General features: G+C 36.4%; 1 protein-coding gene across 3 annotated transcripts; it reads left to right on the plus strand.

The window, feature by feature from the left end:
• Nucleotides 1-1,166: 1,166 nt before the first annotated feature.
• Nucleotides 1,167-24,184, plus strand: LOC120631667. Of its 3 annotated transcripts, none has more exons than XM_039901333.1 (7): nucleotides 1,167-1,511; nucleotides 13,902-14,013; nucleotides 14,159-14,266; nucleotides 17,407-17,529; nucleotides 21,903-21,970; nucleotides 22,339-22,512; nucleotides 23,478-24,184. In XM_039901333.1, the coding sequence occupies exons 1-7, from the start codon at nucleotides 1,335-1,337 to the stop codon at nucleotides 23,682-23,684; spliced, it is 969 nt and encodes a 322-aa protein (XP_039757267.1). In that variant the 5' UTR covers nucleotides 1,167-1,334; the 3' UTR covers nucleotides 23,685-24,184. The 3 variants fall into 3 exon arrangements, with proteins under 3 accessions (XP_039757267.1, XP_039757268.1, XP_039757269.1); XM_039901334.1 differs by having other exon boundaries at nucleotides 17,407-17,481; XM_039901335.1 differs by lacking the exon at nucleotides 1,167-1,511 and adding an exon at nucleotides 8,118-8,225.
• Nucleotides 24,185-27,018: the final 2,834 nt, after the last annotated feature.

Below are 27,018 nucleotides of genomic sequence, written 5' to 3' on the forward strand. Positions count from 1 at the left end.
GTTAAAAAGTAAATAAATGCTACAACACAATACCGGCAGCTGCAATTGTTTGCAACGTTTTTAAGGAAATTGATTTCCGTCCCCATTTAGTTGATTTATTGTACAAAAGGATGCCCACTTGCTGCATCGGATAGCCTTATTTAGATTTTACTTCGATTTCGAATTTCATGCAATTTTGTACGGTTTTGCAAAGTAACCACATTTTTAATCATCGACGTAATAGAGCACGACGACATTAACATTCCGCACGGCATAGGCAGGAGACAAATACTTATCCCCCACTTTAATCCACTAACATGGGATAAAATTTTTTTGTCCTGCCAAAGCACGGCATTGCATGGACATTATTTCAATCCTTACGTCCATGCTCGGAGATTGGATATCACTGTGCGATGGAATTTAGTGCTTGCGCCGTGGAGAAAATTTCTCCCACCCATGTTAGCTGAGCAGAGTTGCTCCATTGGGGTCCCCAACCGATCCAACGTCTTCCCAAAGGTTCGGCCTCAAACGAGGTTCCTTATGACAAGGTTGCTAGGAAGCATCCCCGGCTCCGCTTTCATCTCTCACAAGATAGAAAAATTAATGTTAAAATGAAAAATGTAAACAGTTGATGTTGAGAAAGAGCAACTGCTGAGTTTCTTGCCGGCTTCTTCTCGGTAACATCTGCCGTCCGAACCGGGGAGAGTCACTACAAACAGACAGACTTGACGTTTCAAAAGGGCTTATATTAGGCCTACTTGAAATAAATGAATTTTGTTTTTTTTTCTTTAGTACACGCTTTTTCTAGCTACGATGTTTTGGCAGGGTTGCAGGTGTTATTAGGGGCACATGAGGCTTTACGCCTCAGATTGTTGACAGGCGGCACTTTAAGAGTTGAACCCTCGAGAACCCCGAGTAGTGTTGCTGTTTATAGGCAATGGGTTTTACGTCTATTATAATTATAAAAAAAGGATGACGAATTAAAAAAATTGTAGACCATTTCGGTTTTTCTGAAACCAAAGGGAAAAGTAGGATTTTCCAACGCGTTATAGACATGTTCGTATTAAACCGGTATTTTTAGAGATCAACTCATTAAGTCCGCAGTTCGATGTACTTGACTGGCGATTGGCGAACGAGAAAAGAGTTGACTAACGAGTTGTGTGTGTTAGTATTGTTAAAATCACGACGCAGAGCTAACGTGCTCGTTAAAATTACGCAACTATATCGAAAGTTTGTGTTGAAATAAAATTATTTCGTAACTTTTCGTTAATTTTTGACAAAAGAACACGGTTTTATATATTAGTTGCATTGCAATAAGAAAGTGTTTTGTTTCATGATATTTTTCTGTGATTAAAATGTCTGAGAATAAAGTCAATGACAGTGTTGGATCGCCAAAGGAGTCACACAAGGTCCCGAAATCTGTGGACCTAAATGACATTGAGATGGTGTTTGGAACTCCGGATTCAGCAAAACGGAGTCCACAGCCAGATGTTCATGTTGTCACTAATGAAAAGAAGCCTGGCAAAGATACAGTAAGTTTGTTATGGTCAGATAAGATTTTGGAAGCTGAAAGTTACTTTGAACTGTGAAAGTAAAATAAAATACTTTTTTGTTTATATGACCACAAGTTAGCCCTTGACAGCCATCTCACCTCATGGTAGGTGGGGACGCAATAATTTAGCATATGATAAAGTGAGTTAGGTACTATTATTACTTAGGTGCTATGACTTATTGATTTATTACTAAAGTGTGATATGGGGGTTGAATGGCTGTATGAGAGGCTGTATGAGGATCTCATATTTTCCAAATTCAGAGACATTCACATATAGGCTTCAAGGTTTTCAGTATTCGCAAAGAAAGAGTTTATGTATTATTATTAGTTTAGACATTAAAATTTGCAAACCTTTACGTAAATTGCTTAAAAAAAATCAACTACCTTTTTAAAAATAATCCTGAAGACCTCAAGCTCAAAACGCCCCCCAACCCCTTTTAATAATAATATGATTTGTTAAATAATCCGCAGGCAAAGTAGCTTTAAATACTTAAACGAAGCTTTTAACGTATAGAACCTGCTTAGACCTCCAATGAGTCAGTTATGAATTCCATACGTATTACGTACAGATCAATGTAGTAAAATACTGCCTGAGACCTTGTAATTGTTTGCAATACCACATATTCTCCAAAATACGTTATCTACGCGTGTTTCCCTGCGACACTCGGAGTATCCTTTAAATTGACACTTCAACAAGAGAATTAAAAATATTGGGAGCTTTCTGGCTTCAGGAAAAGCTATATTATGAAAAAGGTTATGAGCAATTTACACTTGGCTATAAAAGTTTTGATAATTACATAATTAGCCACTAAAAAGGGATAAAGAAAAATTACTGACTTTCTTCAACAACTAAACACCAAGAAATAAATTTTTTGTACATCGGTGCCAAGTGAAATGGTGAAAATATCTAGGTACTACCGATACATACAAAAGGATACGCTATAAGTACAAAGTTCATATAGCTTTACTGATTAATTATTAAATTTCACTCGACATCTGGCTTAAAATGTTGTCGAAATAATTTATTTCTTTCTTATAAGTTGTATAAAATAGTCGTTTTTTATGTCAAATATTTTTTTTAATATATGAAAACAAGGCAAAGATACACAAAAACAGAAGTAGAATACAAAAAGGCGGACTTATGGCTTAGCAGTGCTCTTGCCAAGGAACCTAAGGTTTAGGGTGCCCGCCCACCACAGACTTTTTTTAGGTACGATAATCAGACCGAGAGTTTTGCCAGATAATTCCCGATTCCTTTTGGACCGATATTTGGTAGGACGAATGCGTTGCACTATTGCCGTATATTACAGTATGCTCTATTTTTCTCCTACAAAAAAATCGGTAACCGATTATTATCGGACGTGGGCGCCAGCATTAAACATGCGGAAAACGGGCTGCAGCTTTTTATTGAAATAAGCATTGCTTTTGATTTTTACTGCCGTATTTTTATTGGGAACATTCCACGGGTTGCTCTGTTAACTATTTGTGTATTGTAATATATTATATTGTCAAGATAAATGCTACAAACTACGCGCATTCGATTGTCAAACGCTCGTCGTGAACTAGGTAAATAAAAGAAAATCCAATCTCGGCTTAAAATTTGCGTCCGTGCAACAATTCCATCTCATTAATGCACAGACGCACTTACTAGCTACTAAGTAATGTAGAAAGCCACTTATTGTAATGAATATGGAAATATCGAATCCATTAGTTTATGAAATTTTTTTTTTCTAAATGAATTCACGCGGTAATGAAAGAAAAAAGTCGTCTTGGGAGTTCCATTCATTGAATAAAGTCGATAAATGCAAGATCAATCTTTATTTAAATAGGCATATCACGGGCTTGAATCATTCATCACGTACGATGATTTGCATAATTTATAATTTTTTGCATTATACATAATAACTCTCGTAGAGTTATTTTCTAAAAATCCTGTATTTATGGGTAATTATATCCATAAGACTTACACTTTTTTTTTTAAATGACGCTGTTATCTTTTCCAAAATGTTTCGTGTGGAAAAAAAATACATTACTAATAAGTAGCGTTTATATTTATGAAAAGCTTAAGCACCAGTAGCGAAATATTTCCTTGTTTAATTTAATATTCATAACACTAAGATTGAGCAACACAAATCAATTTTCGTATTTAGTAACGTATTTTTTTAAATTAATGAACCAAACTGGAGGACAGTTAGATTTTTTTAGAACAATAATTCTTCCAGAACTCGTGTGCTTTTACTGACATGTCGTTTCATACAAAACTATACTACTACTGCTACGATAGTTCCGACGTACGATATAAAATTTGAACTCACTTAGAGTTAAAATGACAGCTGAAGTGGAGTTCATGCGAGGATCATCAAGGTTAACCTACAAAAATAATGACATGGACGCCCTCCCACCTCAGACTTTTTGTAGGTTCGTTAATCGGACCGATAATTTTGCTATAATATTTCTGTTTCTTCGATATGCGTTGCACTATTTAAATCAGTACTTTCTGTTTTTCTTCTACAAAGAATCGTTTACCAATTATATCGGACGTGGACTCCGGCACTTAAATTGAAATATTTTGGAGCATAAACACTCTGATGAAGAAATATAGATGTAGATAGGGTTGTAGAGAATATGTCTCCGCAAAAAGCTACTTGACGATAGCTGTGTAGGAAGTTGAAATAATTGCTTGAATTGTATTGTATGAACTAAGACACAAAACAAAATTGATTAAATTGTGTGCAAAAACTTAACTCAGCCAGACAATTATGGCGGTAGCTAGAGAGAAGTCCGTCTGATGAGTCAGAAATGATTGAATGACTTCTTAATAACAAGTTTCTGTTATATTAATTAAATATAAAAAGCAATTAAATCAAAATGCAGTTAAATAACATGGTACGTCGTACACGGGTTTAATATAGAGATCAGTGGACCGTAAGTTTTCTGCAGAGACAGAGAACATAATGAATTGCTTGAGCTGCTTTACAGTTTGTCCGCAGAAACCTTCGTTTGTTCAAGCATCTAAACATAAATAAATCGGTACTAATCAAAATATGTCATTGGTTTGAATTTTTAGCATTAATCACTACAGTATGTTTTAGTAATCTAAATAATTTGAATCGCGACGCACGACTACACACAGCGGGTGTATAGTGCGAGTAGAGTCTTTGAAGTAGCCGAAGTCAGCCGCTTAAAAAGCGAGAAAACTAAAAATTTCCGAGAACGAAGTATACACGAGGTGTCACTGTGAAAGGTTGTGCGCCGTAGTATGCCCTTATATCACATTGTCAGATGTTGATGTAATTGACTCCATATCTCAACATTCAGTAACTTTCTGAAACTGGTTTTGAAAACAAAACCCGAATCAAGTTGTAAACCATAAGTCAAAACCTTTTCTGATTACGGACCGGTATGTCTGAAAACTGATGAATACGAACATTACCCGGAGCCCGGAAAACCCTAACTCTTTTAAAACATCTTAACCGATATATCAGACCGTAACACCCAATTATTATATAACTCATTGGAGGTAGCATAACCAAATTAACATTTGAACGATCACTCACGATGTACTCTGCGATGCAAGCATTTGGTATCATTACTAAAATTTGTTTCTTTGTTTGTTTGTCTGTCCTTCACGCCCTAACTAAGCAACCGATCAACTTAATTTTTGGCATAGAGTTAGTTAAAAGGGGGTAATCTGTGGTTAAAAGGAAGAAGATTACCCTAAAATAGTCTACTTTTATGCCAGATATAAAAAAACGGTTCGGGATTTGTAAAAAACTCTAACAGTGCGAGCTTAGATCCTCTGAATTCAGAATGACGATGCTAATGAAAACAGCAAAATCATCATCTTTCTAAGACGTCAGTGAACTTTTACAACATCCAAAGTTCCTAGAACTATTTAAAATAAACAATAAGTAATTCGCTAGTAACGTTTGATAATTTCACAATACGGCAAAATGTATTGTTCGAAGTTCGGAGCAGTGGGGTCGTTGTCCCCGCCCACGTCGACTCACACTTGACGTGACATTGAAAATCAGCCTTCACACCTCATACGCAATGATTTCATGAAAAAAATACTATGAATTATGCAGATGGGATGTAATATATGATCTCATTTTTTAGTCGAAATAAATGAATACAATTTAGATTTTAAATGTAAGCTAATAGAATAATGATTGTAAACGGTGATAGCCCAGTGGGTAGGACTTCGACTTCACTTACGGGGGCTACTTCGAATCCCTGCACGCACTAAGTTATGTGCGATTTAATCAATTAAAATATCACCTACTTTAACAGTTAAGTAAAACATCACAAGAAATATTTTAGACATACGTACCTATATATCAAATTTATAAACTTCATTTTACCGTGAACGTACCTCTCGTGACTGATACGAAACTGACATGATATTTAAAAGAAGAAAGGATTAAAGTAAAATTTGCACAAATGAAAACACTTAAAAGCATTAATCTCGATTATTTTTGATAACAATCGGTATTATTAGTATGAACTGAAAGACACTGTAATAAAACTCATGTATAATATTCAACTTCCTTCTTTCCTATTATTGTCTATAAAGAAGAATTATAAGAAAATATATTACAGTAATTTTGTAATTTTGTGAACTTTCAATAACTATTAAATTGATTAGAATTTTTACAAATGTGCTAATTATTCTCATTTAGTTTGTTGAATAGTTTAAAGAAATAACTAAAATTATTATATTAGATTCATAAAGGATGAATGAATTATATTAAAAATGAATAAAGAATGACATTAGTAAAGTGGCAGGCAGAAGAAGGCCTTGCCGGAGAAGAATATCATTGCTCAAAAATCTACGACAATGATTTGGGAAGAGCACCAAATTATTATTTAGAGCAGCGTTGTCCAAGGTATAGGTAGCCCTAGCCATCCTTCGTAAGGAGACGGCATCCTTAGAAGAAGAGAGAATGTTCATGACTTGGTGGCGGTTAGGCCATCAGGGTATTGTGATACAAATAGGGGTGCATTAGCGATGCACAGTCTTGTATCGAGACTCAAAAATTGGCGCAAAGATCAGATACTATGATGATACGTATACATATTACGTTTGGTGAGGAAACTTAGACATCTGCGACACAATGGCTTCCAGTCTAAAAATACTTCAAGGAAAATCTTATGTGAATAATAATTAATTAGCAAACACCAGCAGTGGTTTTTCGTGAAAACGTACCGATGTGGATTGTATTATACTAAAATCACTTTCAGTTTTTGGCACACTACCTAATGCTTTTGTTATTATGAGACGTTTCGTGACGTCACAGAAATGGATAAGAATCCGTACTACGTAATTTTATTTATAAATGCGACTGTGTCTGAGTCCCCAACACAGGTAACTCACAAAGTAACTTCGCTGCACAGATATTTATTTAATTTTGCACAGAGATAGCTAGCTAGCATCCTAGAGACCGACGAAAATTAGACACATTATATACCGGGAAAAATAACGGTTCGCGCGGAGTTTTCAAAAACCACACAAAAAAATTTAGACTAATTCATAAGCTACAAGCAGTAGAAAAATATTCCTATAACAAGCAAAATTTTTTTAATATATAAGCACCCATAGCACTATTAAATTGGTATGCTGTATGAAACTACGAGTATGTATCTATCGTCATGAAACTTAAGTGGAATATTTTATTTTTGAGGCCAATAAATGTTAAACTAAATGTGCAGCGAAACGTACCGAACGTAATGAATTTCGTTTTTTTTAAAATTTAATTTTGGTATGTGTGCCCACGTCAAAGGTTTGCCAAACTTCCCATGAACTCAAACGCATCCACACTCGCGCTTGAAAACGCCGTGAGATTGTGATTATTTGTTACGAGTCAAAATGATCGAATGTTATCACTGACCTAATATGAGTGTTATGATTATAGGAAATTAGCAGTGCATATAACAGCGTCCATTCTCGACCAGCGCGCTAACTAAGCTGTGTAAAATTACGGCGTGAGTACGAAGGAGTCTGTAACCCGAATAATCTCTCGTTGCACGCAAAACTAATACACTGTATCGAAAATACAATTAAAGAAACAATACACCGCTGTCTAGCCCCAAAGTTAGCGTAGCTTGTGTTATGGGTACTAATATTGCCGAAGCATATTTTTTTTTATAAATAAAATACACATAAATACTTATAAAATACAAATAAAGACTCAGACACTAAACAACATCCATGTTCATCACACAAAAATTTACCAGTTGTGGGAATCGAATCCACGGCCTTGGACTCAGAAAGCAGGGCCGCTGTCCACTACGCCAATCGGCCGTCAGTCCGATTATTGTTTAAATGTGTGGGTTGGTTTCCTTCTGTTTAGCTACGTCCATTAACTAAGGTAGTTATGATTTGCACATCAATTAAAGACCACGCTTATTTAGGTATCGTCCAAAGTACTCATTACATAATAGTTATTTGGACTACCAAGTATCCGCTAATTGATTTGCCCCTAATTTCGTCTCACCTTGACCTCATCACTGTTATCTTAAATACCTTTGTAGTGTCTGGACTCTAAGCTGCATAGTTAGTGGCTCAGAGTAAACATTAGTTGGCTTTAACGATCAGCTGGTGTAGGACGCAACTCGTGAGTGGATTTTGCAGTGGCTTTTGTTCCAGTGACAGTGATACAAATTTCGTGAGACAATGTTCTCCATTAAAATAGTACGTACATATATCTAAATTGGTTTTACACAAATCTTTAAACTATACTTAAATAATTAGCTTTTCTACTTTGATGACCGTCCTGGCGCAGTGGTGAGCGTTGTGATAACAGAAGTACAGGTCCCGGGTTCTATTCAGCAGGAGCAATTTGGGTATTAACTATTTCTAATGTTTTTCTGGCCTTTTCTGGAGGCTTCGGACCTTGCTGATTACCACAATAGTGAAAAAGACGTGCCGCCAAGCGGATGTAACGTTTCGGTACGATGCCGCGTGTGATGTGAACCAATAAATTAAAGGTACTGCCATACCCTAACAGGTTAGACCGCTACTATTTAAGACTGTATCACCTCTTACTACCAGGTTAGATTGCAGTCAAGGGCTAACATTTCTGTGTCACGTCAAATTAATTTCGCGATCAGTTAATATTTCAATGCCATACAGATTCTCAGATTAGAGGGAGGTTAAGGTTAAATGATTAAATTTCGTAATAAGCATTAATTTAACTAATATGCTAATATCGATAATTATAGTGGCGTGCACTTCATATGTGCCAAAAGCGCTGCCTACTCTAACATTTCCACAGAACTAGCAACAGAGGAGGATTTTGTCATTTTATGCCATTTTACTTCTTTATGCATACCCTGATCCATGTTCCTTTGCACGTCACTGACTAGGTATATCGCTAAAAACATACCACCAATAACATCGATTATGCTTGTAATGCCAACTTTATCGAAGGCCAATACCCTCCAAAATGTGATAACTACTAAATACAAAGGTGGATTGTAGTTATCTTTGACCATAGTAGCGGCTACTTTGGATCCAATTTAGAAATTTTGAATTCGCATAATTTACTTCTTACGTCCACGTGTGATTCAAACTTATAAGATAGACATATTCATCATCATTGTTAGGTATATAATCATATTCATTTATGTATAATAATAATCATAATCATTTATTTGCAAAAAAACATGTCAAATTATCTATAATTTGACATGTTTTTGAAGTGTTTAAAAGCATGCAAATCTTAACTTAAAAATAATTAATAACATTCAGAATTTGATTAATTACAATTAATTTCATTAAAGCTATATAATTACAATGAATATTTAATTAGTTATGTTTTAGTTTAATTAGCTTAGTTTATTTTGTATATAACATCATCATCGTCTATAACAGTCCACTGCTGGACTAAGGCCGCTCCCGGGTTTGCCCACAATCAGCACGCTGGGCGGAAAGGACGCCATGTCTATAAAAATATCATGTCATGACGCAATGTCAATAATTTATGTTGTGGGGGTAATATATGTGTGTCAGAAAAAACAACCTGATAAATTTGTTATTATAAAGAAGCCTAAAACGTGTGCTTGCTTCGTCAATTACTTTCTGTTACAGTAAATTTATAAAGTGGTGCCAGATATTTATGTTCTTGACATTGATTTTGTGGGTATTTTGATATAAATACGACTGCATTATCGATGCACCGTAACCCCGATGTCGTCGAGCACTGGGGCTCTTCTCATGGCGAGCTTTCGCACTCGCCCCACTCCCCCGGTGACGCCGTAGCAACCCCTCGGGTTATCGGGATCGGGAAGTGTCCATCCGAAAATCAAAAATCGATGAAATCGACTCGAACGATGCAACGATACCTCTCGGTGTCTTTGTCGTTTATGACTACTTTAAACAAAAAACCGATTTTATTCTTTTTTTTTATGTTGTGGGCTCAGAAAAAACAACCTGATTAGTTTCTTATTGTAGTGAAGTCTTAAAAAAGGCCCAATATCAACCCTCTCATTCTGACAGGAGGCTCCTGCCGTGTAGTGGGCCGCTAGGGGGTTTATAATGATTAAATACACGGTTTATTTTATAGTGATTCTGTAGGTGATTCTTGTTCTATTAAAACGTGACAAAAGACCGACAAACAACCTAATTTGTCTTTGTAAACAACCGGTATCAAGATATTACGCGAATTACACTCAATCGTGATTGAATATCATGTGCCAGATTTTATTAGGAACATTGAAAATGACAATGAATTTAATGAAATATAAGAAATACCTCATAAAGCAATGCTTTTATTCCGTAAATGTTTTTTTTTTGAGCATCTCCTATAAAATCGGTTTCCCTACTGTAGGATGCCTTACTTATGTTTTTAAAATTCATAAAATTATTTAATTCAACAAAAAATGCCTGCGCCCAAACTGGTCGTACCGTGTACATACGTTACATTATATTATAAGATTTATTTTAAATATTGTATTATAAATGTAACAGTATATATTGTGCTGAATAAATTGAAATTGAAATTAAAGGGTTTGTAATGGTAGTAGTAGCACAGACGACGCTGCTGCTTAACTGACGCTGTTCCTGAGATTAGCGCGTTCAACCAAACAAACTATTCAGCTCTCATAATATTAGTATCGATTCGTTTAGAAGTACAGATTAGTGTTAGTACTGTTATTATAAAAGCGGTGATAGTCCAGTGTGTAGGAGCTCGACTTCACTGTCGGGGGGCCGAGTTCGTATCCCAGCACCTCTAACTTTTCAAAGTTATGTGCGTTTTAAGTAATTAAAATATCACTCGCTTCAACGGTGAAGGAAAACATCGTGAGAAAGCCTGCATGCCTGAGACTTCTCCATGTTCTCCAAGGTGTGTAGAGTCCACCATTCCGCACTAGGCCAGCTTGATGGACTACGGCCTTAACCCCTTCTGATTGTGGGAGGAGACCCGTGCCCTGTGGTGGGCGGGTAATGGGTTGATATGATGTCAGTTCTTATTATATAAGTATATCCCGCTCTATACCTAAAACGTCTTTACCTACCTAGTGTAGAAACCCAAAGTGGAGCCTTTTAATGCAAATATAAAGTGTTGTAATTATAGCTTCATAGCAAATGGGAAGTACCTCATAATTATAGTAAATGTCAACATGTCCGGTTTAACAACATTATTTTTTTAAAACGCTCGTTAAACACTTCATTATATGCATTTATAAGCTGTAGGTTTTCCAGTAAAATTACCCACGTGTAAACCTAGGTGTAGCCTATTTTTTTTTCTTGTCTTTGTAAACGATGATTTTTGTCTTTACTTCAATTTAATGTCAAGTATGATTGAAAAATATTAAAAAATTATAAATAATTTTTTTGAAAATCTCTTTTTAATTTATTAGTTTTATATCTATAACGCACTTTGCTTTTTCTTGTTTAAATATCATTATCAACGCCGCAGCCCTCTAACGTCGGTGGGCACAGGCCGCGACAGGGCCGAGGCCTTGCGGGTTTGTAGGCTTTAACGACTATGATCACAAGTAAGCGATAATAACCAAGACCGTCAGCTTAAAGGGCTCTCCGAGGCACGGGCGTTAACAGCGTCAATACCTAACAATTCTATTCCCGATCTGTGATTCGAACTCAGATCCTCGACATCCGTAGTTGAACCAACGGCGGTAGTAAAATTTTAAAATGTATCGAATTTCTTCATTACATTAACTCATCTTCACAGTACGAAAAAGAAATAAAAATCACACATTTTCCTAATTTGAATTTGGAATTATCTTCTTTAAAATTTAAACTTTTAATGATACCAAAAACAGCCAGATGCAAATAGTTTAGCCAAAGAGATTTTATTACAAGTTCATACATACTATAATGCAAAAAGACTTTTTCCCCAACCTATTAGTAATGAAGACAGTAAAATTGTAAAACAACTAGCTACCGATTATTTATTACTAGATAACACTCCAGTCTCTGTCATTGGAAATGAATATGGGCTGTGGATTGTGAAATGGCAGGCGTGGGAGTGGAGCCAGGACATACCAAAGTCGATTTCTGATCTTATTTTAAATTGTGACATCCATTGTGGTATCCTTATATAAGAACATTTTTATGTATTATGTCTACACTACCTGTCAGTGTAGCGACTACCTCTATGTTGCGCAGAATTAAATCGTGGTTAAGATCTTTAATGGTTGAAGATTGCCTATCCGGACTCGCACTTCTCCACGTTCATAAAAACGTACCCATTGACATAAATGACGTAATAACGCGGTTCGGGAGAAGACGTAAACGAAAATTTGTTTTTGTTATTTAAATATGTGTATTTTGTTTGTTGGAAACCCTTGTCGAAACCGAAACCCTTCTTGAACCCTTGAGTTTTGCGTCATACCCCTCGAAATAGCTGTTATGGCAAATCATTCACCACGGTTATGGAATATAACTAGGCTGCCTCATTCCGTGAGTGATAATTCTTCTCTGGTAGTCTTCAAGAAAGATGACATTATGTACGTGTATACCTATGTACAAGTTATTATGTGTTAAGTTTTTTAAGTGTAAAATAAAGAATAAAAGTTTTTAAGTACAGTAAGTACTTTACTTAAAATTTTTAGATACTTTAATAAAATACCTACGTTTTACTTCTATCTATTGTCCTCAAAATTAAATCACAAGTTCTCGACTTGACCACGACTATGTGACCCCCCCGGGGGCCAAAGCTGGATCCGCCCTTGAGTTGAACATAGTAAACACTAGACCAACGAGGCAGTAAACATAGGTACTTCACGCTAATATTAGAGGTTAAAGTATGGAATAGCCTATTTGTATATGCCTGATTAATCGTTGGGAGTGAACATCATTTCTTCAAAAATTTATACCTTTGTAATTTTTATGGAGATTTTACTCTCGGCTGTGATTTGTACAAAAAGTCCCTCTGCCTGTTCTTCCCACATATCCCAAAATATATCTATACATATTTGTACAAGCTGTTACGTCCTGTACATTCGTCATCACTCATAACAGCTGACTAAATTGATTCATTGCTCCGTTTACTCGTCACTGGCCACTGGGTAGGGAAAACCCCGTCGGTTTGAACTCAATTCAATAATTGCGAAGAATTTTAATTACCTATACTATAAAAGGCTATGAGAAATAAATTAACCTACCTCAATTTGTAATTTATTAGTAACATCTACGGGAGTATGTAACCGATGCATAGATTTTCCAGTTTAGTGAATGCATTTGAGCCAATTTTAGTTATGGGTGTTATGGCTACTTCTTAGCTTTTCGAATGTCTATATGACGTCAAGATAAATCTAATATATGGATACTTCTGGTTAATTATGCAATTAGAACAAATATATAATAATATATTTGGGAAAGATATTCCGAGTTTGTTATCGAATAAAAGATCAAAATGTTTTCGTTCCACTACTAGTTAGCCCTTGACTGCAATCTCACCTGGTGATAAGCGATGATGCAGTCTAAGATAGGAGCAGGCTAACCAGTTTGGTAGTTATTCCCTCAATAGGTTTCGCGACATCGTACCGGAACACTAAATCGCTTAGCGGCACGTCTTTGTCGGTAGGGTGGTAACTAGCAACGGCCAAAGCCTCCATCAGATCAGACCAGATGAAATTCAGAAGTTGTTAGTTCCAAAATTGCTCGCCGGGAATCGAACCCGCGATCTCCTGCTTAAATTCACAGCGCTCACCGTTGCGCCAGGGAGGGTTAGGATAAGGAAAAGCAGTTCAGTATCTTAATGCGCCACAGGACGGCTAACATGCGGAGGACACACAAATTATATCCCCCGATTATATCCCCTGACAAGGTATAAAACTAACGTGTCTACTACCTAACGATTTATTATTATGATTATTATATCGAGGCTTTTGTTTGTTGTAGCACTCACTCAACAATAACAATGAAAAAAATGGCGAGAGTGACACGGAAACTACGCCCTCCTCGCAACCTCTGCTGGAGCCTGACAAAGAGCGGAACAGACCACCTCTCGCTGGTAAGTTGGTAACTATTATAAAAATTAAACATAATAAATACAATTAAATTTGATACCCTTGTGAGAAAATAATGTAATTTGCCATTGTGTGGTGAACTTTCATTTCATTTTAATTTTTTTTTCCAAATTTGTTTTTAATTTTTAGGTCCAGAAATAGACGACCTAGACGATGAGCGCCACATCGACGTGACTCCATATCCTGGGATTGACGACGGGCTGCTGGAGCCCAATGGAACTACACCAGGACATGAAGGTATTATACCCTACTTATGGCTCACTAAAAATACTTCAACCTACACTCTTGTTTGCCATCAGGCATAATTGAAATGTATTCCTGCTTGGAAGCATCCGGCTCCGCTTTCATCTTTCGTCTCTCTCTTTCATCTCTAGAAAAAATGAATGTTAAAATGAAAAATGTAAAATGTTAACAGTTGATGTTGAAAAAGAGCAACTGCTGAGTTTCTTGCCGGCTTCTTCTCGGTAGAATCTGCCTTCCGAACCGGTTGTAGAGTCACTACAAACAGACAGACTTGACGTTTCAAAAGTGCTTATCTAAATAGTGGCCTAAGCCCACTTGAAATAAATGAATTTTGAATTTTAAATTTTCATGAATATTTTGGGCATTGGTATAATCAGACCTCTCAAAAATAATTATTATATACTTTGTTGGTTTTTACCGCAAAAAAGTATTCTTGCACTTCAATGGATAAATAGCTATATTCCCGCGAACTCGTCTGCGTACAATTTTGTCTCTCACTAATTCATTTTACCATTTCAATTGTTCGCCTTTGTTGAATTGCTTTATCGATAAAAATGTAAAAATTACGCACATTCGTACAAACCTTGAGGCCTTGTTTTTAACCCCCCTAAGGATAAAACATTTAAAAGTTATATCCTTCCTCCAATGATTTTGCTATAAAACGCAAATAAGATTTTTCAAATCCGGCTGGAGCTACTCGTATATGTATAGCGCGTTAGAACAAAATTTTCAGCTTTTTTATTCCAGACCAATGTAGTCAAAGAATATATATATCGAGATGAAAATAAATGTGTGAGAAACATCGATATGAAAATAAGTCGTTGGTAAGAAAAAGCAACGACGTTTTACTTACAAAGATTTTTTTGTAATAAAAAACCCTTAAATTTAAATTAAAATTTAAAAAAGGCAAAATTCAAATTCAAAATTCAAAATTCAAAATTCAAAATTCAAAGAGAAAGAAAAACCTTGCAATCTATTAGGAAAAACCTCATATCAATAGCATGAGTTGGCGACTGTTACAGGTATATCGTATTATCGTACACCATTAAAACAACACCTACACACTGCTGACGCAACGTCTGCTGAATAAATCAATGGGTTTTCATTGATAACAGAAAGGGCTGCACAAAGGCTTATAACTAATTTATAATATGTAATAGTAGATTGTTCAAGAAGTGGGCTAATGCAATGTCTTACATTACGGGCGCCGCACCAGGGTAAATCGCACGCAAGCTAGGGATTTTGCAGTAACTCCCGAACGTAGCGAGGGTCTGAAGGGGGGTTCAAGCTGTTCTGATCTCCTCTTAGTTAGCGCAGGAACCCCAGCAATCGGTTGGGGTGGTTGGTAAACGTCCGGGAGGTAAACAATGGGTTCCCCGGGCGTGTCTAACAAAGCCAACAAGACGGACATGCCGTGGTGGTTTTTAGTTTGGGTATTTATTTATTTTATTTATTTCATTAGATATACCAACGATACACTGTATTATCATTAATCATTTTACATTATAGTTTATTGTCCGAGTACAGTTATCACTTACAGGTATACACAACATTGAAGTAAGTCCAGTTAAAAATAATTAAATTAAGTTAAAAGCAAAAATAGTAAGAATAAAAGAATTAATATTAAACAAATGAAAATAATGATTCAAATTAAAATAAAAAAGTATAGTAAAGTACCTTTAGAGGGGGGAGTCCCACATAACATCCGTACTGCCCAATTGTTTGAGGTAGCTTTTTCACCACGCCAAAAAATGCTTCTATAACTCATCTGGGAGTAGGATTATTGCAATTTTATGCCATCTATCCGCTTTATGCCTACCCTATTCGAAAACCTTGTGCACGCCACTGCTTGTAACAGAGCTCGTCCGGGGAAGTACTACGTCATGCTTATTTCTGCCGCAGAGCATTGTTGCGTAGCTAATTCCGGTCAAAAGGGCGTGTTTGCCTCTAATTACAGGCATTTATACGCCGCAGGTTGATGGACACAGAGTGGCTCTTTGTAGAACATGTTATATACTTGCATGCTCTGCGAAGTGTTGGTCTGATAAGAAAAACATAATTGAAAGAAAAAAGAAAAGGTACAATAGGCGGAAGCGATCTCTACCAGCCAACCTACGAAAGTACATGAAGTTAAGAAGAAGGGTTCAGGTGTACATAACAATAATAAATGACAAAAATAGATAAGTAATAATAAATAAAATATACTTACTTAATACACATATAATATAAGAAAAAATAGAATATACTTACAATATATACTTAAATGTCATAAATAAGAGACTTTATAAACAAACTGAAAAAGGGCGAAAAATGGTATCCTGGATACAAACCGACAAAGTCACGAGAACAAGCTGGTTTGTCATTAAAACAATAATAATAATAAAAAATAAAGGACCACATCCCGTGTGAATTGCGGTTTATTAATGTAGGCACTTGTTTTAGTCTGATAAGAAGGTAACGACTTTGTCATACTTGATAACCTACTTATGATTTGTGGTGCATCAATTTATGCGATGTCAAGGTTTATTATAAAAATGATTTGTTGTGTGATGACTGGAACTGGTATGAGCTCGACTTCACTTTCGCGGGGACCGGTTCGAATCCCAGCACGCACCTACTTTTCTAAGTTATGTGCGTTTTAAGTAATTAAAAATATCACTTGCTTCGACGGTGAAGGAAAACATCGTGAGCGAACCTGCATGCCTGGGAGTTCTACATAATGTTCTCAAAGGTGTGTCGAGTCCACCAATCCGCACTGGGCCAGCGCGGTGGACTACGGCCTTGAACCGATCTCTACGTAATAAAATCAGAAATGAGGATATCCGAAGAAGAACTAGAGTTACCGACATGGCTCAACTAGTCGCAAAGCTGAAGTGGCGATGGGCGGGGCACATAGCTTGACGAACCGTTGGACGTTGGAGACTCAAGGTGCTGGAATAGCGACCCGCATCGGTAAAGGCAACGTTGGTTGACCCCCCACGAGGTGGTGGAGGATGGTGAATTTGGACACGTGCCCTGTAATGGGTGGAATCAAAGGCTAACAACAAAATTAGTGTAGATGTATTGGTTTTGTTTCGAAATATGTTTCATTGCGGTAAACTTTTTGGTTTCATTGGTAAATGTTTTGATTTCAGACGGAGAGAAGCACGGTGACGAGGGCTCCCACGGCACGGACCCTGCACGGGACCACGGAGTCGGCACGGAAGACGGTAAATGGCCCTGGACGTCCACCGACGAGACGGACTATCCAGGATACGGTGATTGGTCCAATGCACATAATATAGCTTCGTCCACTCAAATAGTTTGCAGTACAGCCACGGGCTATTATGAAAACTTTGTGAAAAAAATTATAATCACTAGCTGTTGCCCGCGTCTCAATCCGCGTTTATTACTTTTTTTTAACTATGAAAAGGATATGTTACTCTCCGTTCGTAGTTAAAAGTAACTAACTCTATGCTAAATCAAGTCTACTAATTGCTTAGTTAGAACGTGGAGTAAGGACAAACAAATATTAAATAATGATAAAAGTACCTTAAATATTTTATGATCGAAGAATAAACTACCGAATAATGTACCAAGAGAATAAAGTAAATGAGATCTTAGACATCTTCTATACCTCCGCAACAAGCCATAATGACCAACATGATAGCAACATTGCCCCTTTGAACGGCCAAACGAGTACTCTTTGGCCAACTACCAGATTACACTTTTTGATAATTCTTTAAATAGGAAATAAGACTTACTACCTCATTTATTAATTTTTTTACACGGCGAGTCTGTAAAGTAGCCGACGCCCGCCTTTTGTCATGAAAAGGCGCGCCGCGCCGACGCAACCTATTTGAGCGAACGAGCTTATATACTATTAGTCGCTCACGAACGAATAGAAGCTAATTAATTGGCATCTTCTGGGAAAGCACAAAGCACCACTTACCATCAGGTGTGATAGAAGTCAACCGTTGCAGCACAGTTATAGCTATAAGCGTTGTAGCGTTGATAGACATGGTAAATAATGTCAGAAAAGATAAGGAATAGAAACCTCTTTCACTGAATCTCGTTATTAAAAATAGACTTTTCCCATAGTTTCATATTTTAAAAAAGATTTAAAAGTATGTGTGTTTTGAAAAGCTACTGAATATGTACTCCATAAAGCATTGATATTTTATAAAGGCGGTAATTTTATGGAATCGTGTTTATGTTTCTTTGTACGGCTAGATGTAGCTAAACCGATGACTCTGATGAGCGTCCAAAAAAACTTGTGGTTGTCTTAAACATCTTCAAACTTTAACATATTATTCGGTGCTGCTAAAGTATAATCCAATGACTTATGTCAATAGCAGCAGCGTCCGATCTACTTGGTCCCATCTATTGCGTTCACCCAACACGTCTGTCCAGCGTGGTGATTATGGGCCAGCCGTCCCTTTGGGAGAGGCCTTTAATCCAGTAGTGGACTGTTATAGGCTATTTATGATAACCTATATCGGTTTCTAATGCTCGTTTTCATTAAACTTAGGAAATACTAAAATCGAATTTCTAATGATTTGGGTGATGCGTAAAGGGAAAAACCATTTCACGGATCGTGAAGTTTAGGGGACTCCTAAACTGGCACTTGACAGATGAAAAAGAATATAAATTCAGGTTTCTTTTTTATAATAATTTGAAATCCATACGAAAAATAAAAAATAAATCTCCTTTGTGGATCTTCCTAGTAAACGTGTCATTGGCGAACTACAACGTGCTGATTTGGCACACCTAATAGCCAAAATAAGCAAAAGGAGGATAAGAAGAAGAAAAAAACTATGATAATACAAACACAATTTACCACAGCTTGTGGCAAGAATCATAGACAAGTTAGGTTATATGCTTTGCTAAGTAAACATCGATTGGTCAAAGGTAAATGTATACCTAGGCATCTTCTTTGACTAGACGATACTTACTTAGGTATAGCCTTGTCCGTCGTTAGTGAAAAACGGCATAATAATGATTAGCAAAGTATAGTAGGTATAGTTGTCGCAAGTTATCAATTCCTGTATTCTACTATATGTACTACATAAGAATATTTATTTAATGTAAATTATAACTACCGTTGCTTCTTGGATTATGTACCTACTTATTCACATATGAAGGAAACAAGTGTTAAGTAGGTATGTTTGCTTTATAAAGTATTTAATTATTCTTTGTATAAGGAATTAGGATGCATTCTGCGCGTCTCAGTGTGAGTCAATAACTGTGAGCTATATATACGAGTATATTATATATATATGGAAACAATTCAAACAGAAACCGACAACGCTAAAAGATATTGCAAAAGGAAAAACTGAATCGGTTAGTTCCTTAATGCCCATTTTTACTAAACCGAGGAATCGCCTTAATCGGATGCCTAGTGATTTTTGTGATTCCTAGAGAAAAAATTCGTTTCACAAACGTCGCGCGTCTAATGTTAAAGACACCGATTCGGCGAAAAGTTTAGGGGACTCTTAAAAATATACTTGAGAGATGCAAGAAATATAAATTCTTTTTTTTTTATTATCTTAAATCCGTACGAAAAATGAAAAATACAAACACAAAATATTATACCTTGTGGCAAGAACCATAGACAAGTTAGGTTAGGTTAGTTCGATTCGAATTCGACGATCAATTTCTACTAGGCAACTCATATAGTTGCCAAGTAGAAATAGATTGGTGAAAGGTAAATGAATGCCCAGGTATATTATGAAAATTAAGCTTAATTTGCTACACTCCGCGAACATCAGGAGAATCTGTTTGGTGTAATTTATAATTACAAAAACACTTTTAATTTTTTATTGTAAATACACCATACAGATTCTCCTGCTGTTCGCGGAGAATCTGCTAATAAAGCTTAATTTTCATAATATATTATGGATTTCCGCAAAGTAACGCGTACTTCTAATCAATATCCAAGAATGCCCAGGTATCTTCTTTGATTAGGCGTCACTTTCTTAGGCATTGCTTTGACCAGCCTTGCAATGGGTTATGGGCATTCGTTTCCGTTAGAGGACTGTGTTTATATCTAGTTTTTGACAACCCCTGGCGCAGTTCAACGCCGGCAAGGGCAATTAGGGAATTCATAATTTCTGGAATTTAATTTATTCGGTCTGGTGGAAGGCTTTGGCCGTGGCTGATTACCGTTCCGGTACGATGCCGTGTAGAAATCGATCGCGTATGGGCTTAATACAATTGCTCCTAACGGGTTAGCACACAGCTTTTTGTTAATATCAATGCTTTGAGACAACTAGCTTTCTATAAAGTTTCATGAACCTAGTTTGTTTCTAGATTTGATACTGTGGCTTATGACTTATTGCAAATGTTATTCTAATGAATGTTAATTAACGACTCCGTAGACACAATAGTATTAAATGATTATATCGCGATAAAATACTTACAATTCAGGTAGGTACAATAAACTCACTCAGTGCATGTATTCTGCATGAATATTGCATGAATATTTATAAGATATTTTGTTATTGTTATTGTTATATTTTGAGATATAATGTTACTGGTGTTGGCACAACTTTACTATTATACTTATTATGGCGCTGTGGATATATACGAGTATCAAAATTCTTATTTCAAATTCGAAATTTCTTTTATTCATGTAGACCTATCACAGGCACTTATGAAGCGTTCATACATATATGTTTACAATATATGTATGAACAGAGATGTTGGCTTTACAAAGAATAATTGTTAAAATTATTCATTGTAAAGTCAACATCTCCTGAGGATGCTCCGGTTTCGGAGCGAAACGTGCGTAGAGGGTACATTGCCGAGGATCTGTTTGGTGTGGAGTATACGGATTGATATAATTATAAATTACACCGTACAGATTCTCCTGCTGTTCGCGGAGTATAGCAAATTAAGCTTAATTTTCATAATATATTATGGATTTCTGCAAAGTAACGTCTGCTTCTATCCAGTATCACACCCAAGCTTTTTTATTATAATAACATATACGTAAAACTATGTGATATTTGTATGATTAACCATCCATTTATTTGAATACCTAAAAGTATACGCAGCTAAACGTTCGAAAACTGTCTTTATCTTCCTAAGGTTTTGTGGAGAGTTTAATTATGCATTCAAGGAGTCTTTCTTCCCCAAATGTGCGGACAGTAAAAAATATTATTTTCAGAAGCTTTTAAAAACTTAGTACTAAGACAATTTATTATCATAGCAGTTTTATTCTGACAAAACAATAATATGTGATTTGAAGAGATTTAAAAGATTATATTATTTTATAATTATTATCTGTTGATCATAAATCGAAGCTATTTTTAGTCAATGTTTTTGCAGCAAAGCGACGATTTGACCTGACCTTCATTTAATCATGTTTGAACCTAAAATTCATCATTATCGCAACGGACAAATACCAACACTCCTTGGTCTTTTGCAGCTTGAGATCGTTCCTCCATCTTTACGACACCAATGTCCACAGGTTCATGGAATTCCAAGAGCATGTTCATTTACGTAGACTTTCAACTTGTTATATAGTTGGGACTCTGGAGTCTTTCAGGAGCTCTCATTTCATTTTATCATGAACATATATTTAATGTGTACGTATAAATATCAACGTTAATTTTAAAAATAATGTGTTTTAATATTTTGCCTGTAGATGGATTCAACGGCATCGGACCGAGATTTGGGGTTGACGACAGACCCGGTTCACCGATGATGCCAGGGGTAAGAAACGAAACGAACAGAACTCATTTGTTTATTTTTGTATATTCAACCAACCAATCCAACATTTAAGCTATTGAATGTCAGCGAATTTGTTTCGTTGTCATAAGTTTCAAAATTCGAAAATTCGGCTATTTTTTCTTGGTACACTATTATTCCCGCCATTTTTGTACTTTTTCATAATAAAAACCTTCCTCTTTGACCTTGGTTCCTGTAATTTTGAATTCCCACTCCAACTTATATCGACCACAGATTACGCATGATTTTGACTAGTCTGAACGAAGATAATTTTTTAACTATACGTACACGCAAAGACAGTTTTACTAACACTATTTGGTTACAATTTAATTTATAATTATGGTATTTCGCAGTCCATCCCCGACGTGAACACGTACCAGCAGAAGAAGAACCTCGCGCAGGGTATGATGGACCTGGCGCTGCTGTCGGCCAACGCCAACCAGCTGCGCTACGTGCTGGAGTCGTCCAGCGCGCACCCCTACTACTACCCCAGCCTCACCTTCATCTCGCTCAGCATCATCCTGCAGGTGAGACAGTGCACGGCCCTAGTCACCAGACATCATTTGAATTTAATTTTTAACACGTCACGGGCAAAAACGACGTGCGTGCGTGTGTGTGTGCAGCATTATAGCTCTTGAACGGAATTAAACTGATTTTGATTTCGTTTTTTTGTATCTGACAGTTAAATGAATCGGCAATGTTCTTACTTTCTTAGCTTCAATATCAGTCTTGTACACGGTTTCTGTAGGTTTTTAGTTCTGTGGATATCAGTTCACCTCATTGTTTTGGGCTTTTTACGTTCATACTACCTACTTTTATTATTTGTCGGGTTTTTTTTATAGTTATTAAAACACGAATGTGGTTTTAATTATTCAACATGAGTGACACTAACACACTTTTGCATTTATAACAAAGATAGCCGATTTCATCTTTACATTATTAAATTTTGTAAATAAATCCCTCAGTGGCTGAAGACCAAAGCCTTCGAACGGTGCATGTTGCCAGTGATGTACTATGGCTCCGAAACATGGTCGCTAACTATAGGCCTCATAAGAAGGCTCAGAGTCACTTAGTGGGCGATGGAGAGAGCTATGCTCGGAGTATCCCTGCGTGATCAAATCAGACATGTGGAGATCCGTATAAGAACCAGAGTTACCGACATAGCTCAACGAGTCGCGCGGCTGAAGTGGCAATGGGCGGGCACATAGTTCGAAGGAGGGAAGGACGTTGGGGTCCCAAGGTGCTGGAATGGCAGCCCCACGTAAGCGCAGCGTTGGTCGACCCCGGACGAGGACGGGCGACATTAGCGCGTCGCAGGTAGACGCTGGATTCAAGCGGCACAAAACCGTGGAATTTGGAACTCCCTACAAAATACCTATGTCCAGCAATTGGCGTCTATCGGTTGATATGATGATGATGATTCAATCAATTAAGAAAATAATATGCTCAGAGCTCCATGATTCCCTGACTAAAACTTCTTCGCCTGTTCCAGGTGGCGGTGGGCATCGGGCTGATAATGAACAGCCGCTACGACGTTAAAGACGAAAAGGACATCTGCAAGGCGGACAAGATCAACAACATGACGGTACTGGGCGTGTTCCTGGTAACCATTGTCAACGTATTCATCACCTCCTTCAGCGTGGCCACGCCCAACGTGCCGCTGGCCGCGGGGGGACAGGTTATACAGCAAGCGGGGTAGAGCGTTACCCCGCGACGGTGTCTGCTACAGCATTATGGACGCGGGCACGTGGAGGGAAAACACTTTATCAATAGGGCGATTGTTTAAGGTTTTCGGATCGTCAATAAACAAGGTCATTCGGAAACTAGGGCTTCGAATATAAAAAGGTTCAGTAATACTCGATTTAGTAAAATAATTACCATCTCAAGTAATGGATTTTTCAGTTTTCGTATACCTAAAAGCAACCTTCAATACCTTAACTTATTGTAATGAATTGACTACTAAATCAGTAGCTAAACACTCTTTACTCATAATCCGGACACCTGACGCTTTATGGTATTGAAAAAATATGATTTTCGTACGCGATCCCCCCAATTAATTTATTTTGATAGATATACAATGTGTGATTAAAGGCTTACGCACGAACTGATTCCACGGGATTTTTCGTTTGATCTCCTCATTTTGATTGATCAGTTTCCAATGAATCACGTTAATCGCACATTAAAATTAGCTTTATTTACGACAGTGTCTAGTGGAATTTGATTGATTGCTTCTGTCCCATCTTCTACGATTTGTACGATCCCGACTATAATTTCGGACCTGCCAGTGTATAAGGTGGTGTAATGGTGCTAATTTCGTTGCACCAATTGATTCAATAAGCTCGCTTGTTGCACCTAAATATAACCAAATTGACAAGTGTAAACATATCGCGCTATCCTATTCTACGGGGGACTTCGTTGTAATTACAAGCGCTTCAACAATGTTAAATCAAATTGACACATTTAAAAGTATTATTAAACAGATCTTAAAGTGGTGCTTCTTTTAGACGTGTTATTTTGGAGAATTTACCTACTGAAAGCACGAGTGACTTAGCAGAGTAGCCCAGGGGAACTCGCTTATTCTTTTTCAGCGTACCTACGTATATTTTTAGCTTAGATGGCGTATACGGAAAGCGCTATTTTAAACTCAGCACATACTTTGTAATAAATATGCATTGCATAGCAACGAGAAGGCCTAGATTAAGTTGATACTTTGTATACAATATAGTCACTGCGGATACAAAATGGTGTATTGTTTAGTATACAAAATACATCAGTAAGAAAACAAGATCTTAAAATCCCATGACCACCTAGGATTTCCCCATGTTACCCTACTTATGAAATATGTACCTATATTTTTATCTTCGTAGACTTTTGGATTATATTGCTCAAAGCTAAACATGATATTGTACTTATCAATGGTGCCGATACGTTGTATTCAAACCTCTAAACAGACCTAAATTAGCAAGTCCTATAAGACACAGAAGTGAAATTAATAGCACTATTTAAGACCTGCCAATTTAGTTTAAGAGATTTGTGTAACAAATTGACACAACTCAAGACTTTTGTCTTAAGCTCGCATTTATTATTTAGGTTAAGATTAACTTAAGCTGTATAGAATATTTATAGAATCTCATAAGAATCTGTATTCCTATTTGAAAGTTCTTTTTACAAAAAAAAAAAAACGACGAATTTTGTAAGTTTTTTATATTTGCTATTAGAAATATAATCTGTATATACCGAGTAGAAATGTTTTATTTTAAATTGCTTCCCCAGAGTCACTGACTTTCACGCTTCTTATGTATTATAGTCAAGTTTTATGCGTTGACTACATACAAAATGTGTTCATAGCAGTAAGTAGTTATGGCGATAACTACATTCGTAAACTTAAAACTAAAGCTACGAGGGAGAGCTCCAAACATGCCCTGGTCTTAGAAGAAGCCCACAACAAAGCCGGGTATTCCTTTTCACCATCTCACATTGACATCTGAAAATATTTAAGAAGCAACCTGGTTAGAGCAATTGTTCACATTCAAGCTTTATTGTTAAACACACCGCAGGGATCACGTTTTTGTCAAAGCAATTAAATTTTAATTATTTATCTTATGCATTATTATTTATCTTTCATTAGAAAAGAATAGAATTAATCTTTATTGTAAATTTTTTTTACGGTTTTAAAAATGGGAATAGTGCCACCAGTTTGCTACTTTCTGGCGTGCAATTTTCTTATATAGTACGAATTTATTTTGTATATGATTATTTACTTGACACTTTAGATACGAATTAAAAACTGTCTCAAAAATATTCGTTGATATTATAATATGCCTTACTCATTGACTTAATTCTTAACATCGTAAGATCACAATATAACCTTTAGATGATCGTGCAGAACTTTTTTGCCTCTAGGAAAAAGATTGTTTACTTACACGTACAACATCGCTAATCGGCTAGTTTGGTAAAGTTACCAAGGGGGCGTCCATAAATTACGTGAGGTGTTTTTTTTTAATTTTCTGCCCTCCCTTACCCCCTGGTGAGATGTCGTGAGATTTTATTCAACCCCCTCTCCCATCCCCCAATCTCACGTGAGATTTTTCAAAATGTGGGTTTCTTACGTAAACGCGTTGTATTGTTATTGTAAAAAGAAAAAAAAACATGGATCAGTAGATGTGTAACGTCGAAGTATGAATGAAATTATTTTTTCATGAACGAATTAGTGAATGATCTTAATCGTATTATGATTGCATTTAAAATTAACTTTGAAGCATGTACAATCTAGATTAAATGGACCAAAATAGTATAATTTTTTATTTGTTTAAATCAGAAAAAAATTGCGTGTTATTTGCCGAGCCCCCCCTCTCTCCAACGTAAGATTAGATGAGATTTGACTCGACCACCTCCCCCCTTAAAAATCTCACGTATTTTATGAACACCCCCCAACTGAAAACTACACTCCAGACATAACATCAAGTTAAAACATCCAATAAAACATGACGCTTCTGGTTACAAATAGGACAAAAATAATTGTAAAATCAATAAAACGACAGTATTTTTTGAGAATCCAAATGTATTGAATACAAAACAAATCCAATAAAATTGACAGGCGGCAATTTTCAATAATAGTTTCCAATACAGCAAGTCCGTTGAGACGTGTCGACTAACCGACTGTCCAACTATGTTATAATTACAAAACCTCACGCGTCTCCTTCACAAATTGACCTAATTACATACAAATTGGAGCACAAAGTCGAACAAACACGTGAAATAATCCGTTTAAAAGTATTGTGTACACCAAAATATCCACCATTGTATAATGGTGCAGATTTTGTGGTGCACGAATCTTCAGTTTAAACTATATTACAAGGTGTCATTGGCCATCCTTATCACAATGTTATTTGCGAAAAGAGACAGCCCTAATTCAAAAGCAATTTAGTAAGTTTGTACACCATAAGTGCCAATAATTCGGTCATACGTAAATCTCTAAACTAAATTCCCAGATCTTAAATTAGTGCTGTCCTTTTTATTTCAAGTCGAATAAA

The sequence above is a fragment of the Pararge aegeria genome, chromosome 18 (genome assembly GCF_905163445.1).
Source record: "Pararge aegeria chromosome 18, ilParAegt1.1, whole genome shotgun sequence".
NCBI lineage: Eukaryota > Metazoa > Arthropoda > Insecta > Lepidoptera > Nymphalidae > Pararge > Pararge aegeria.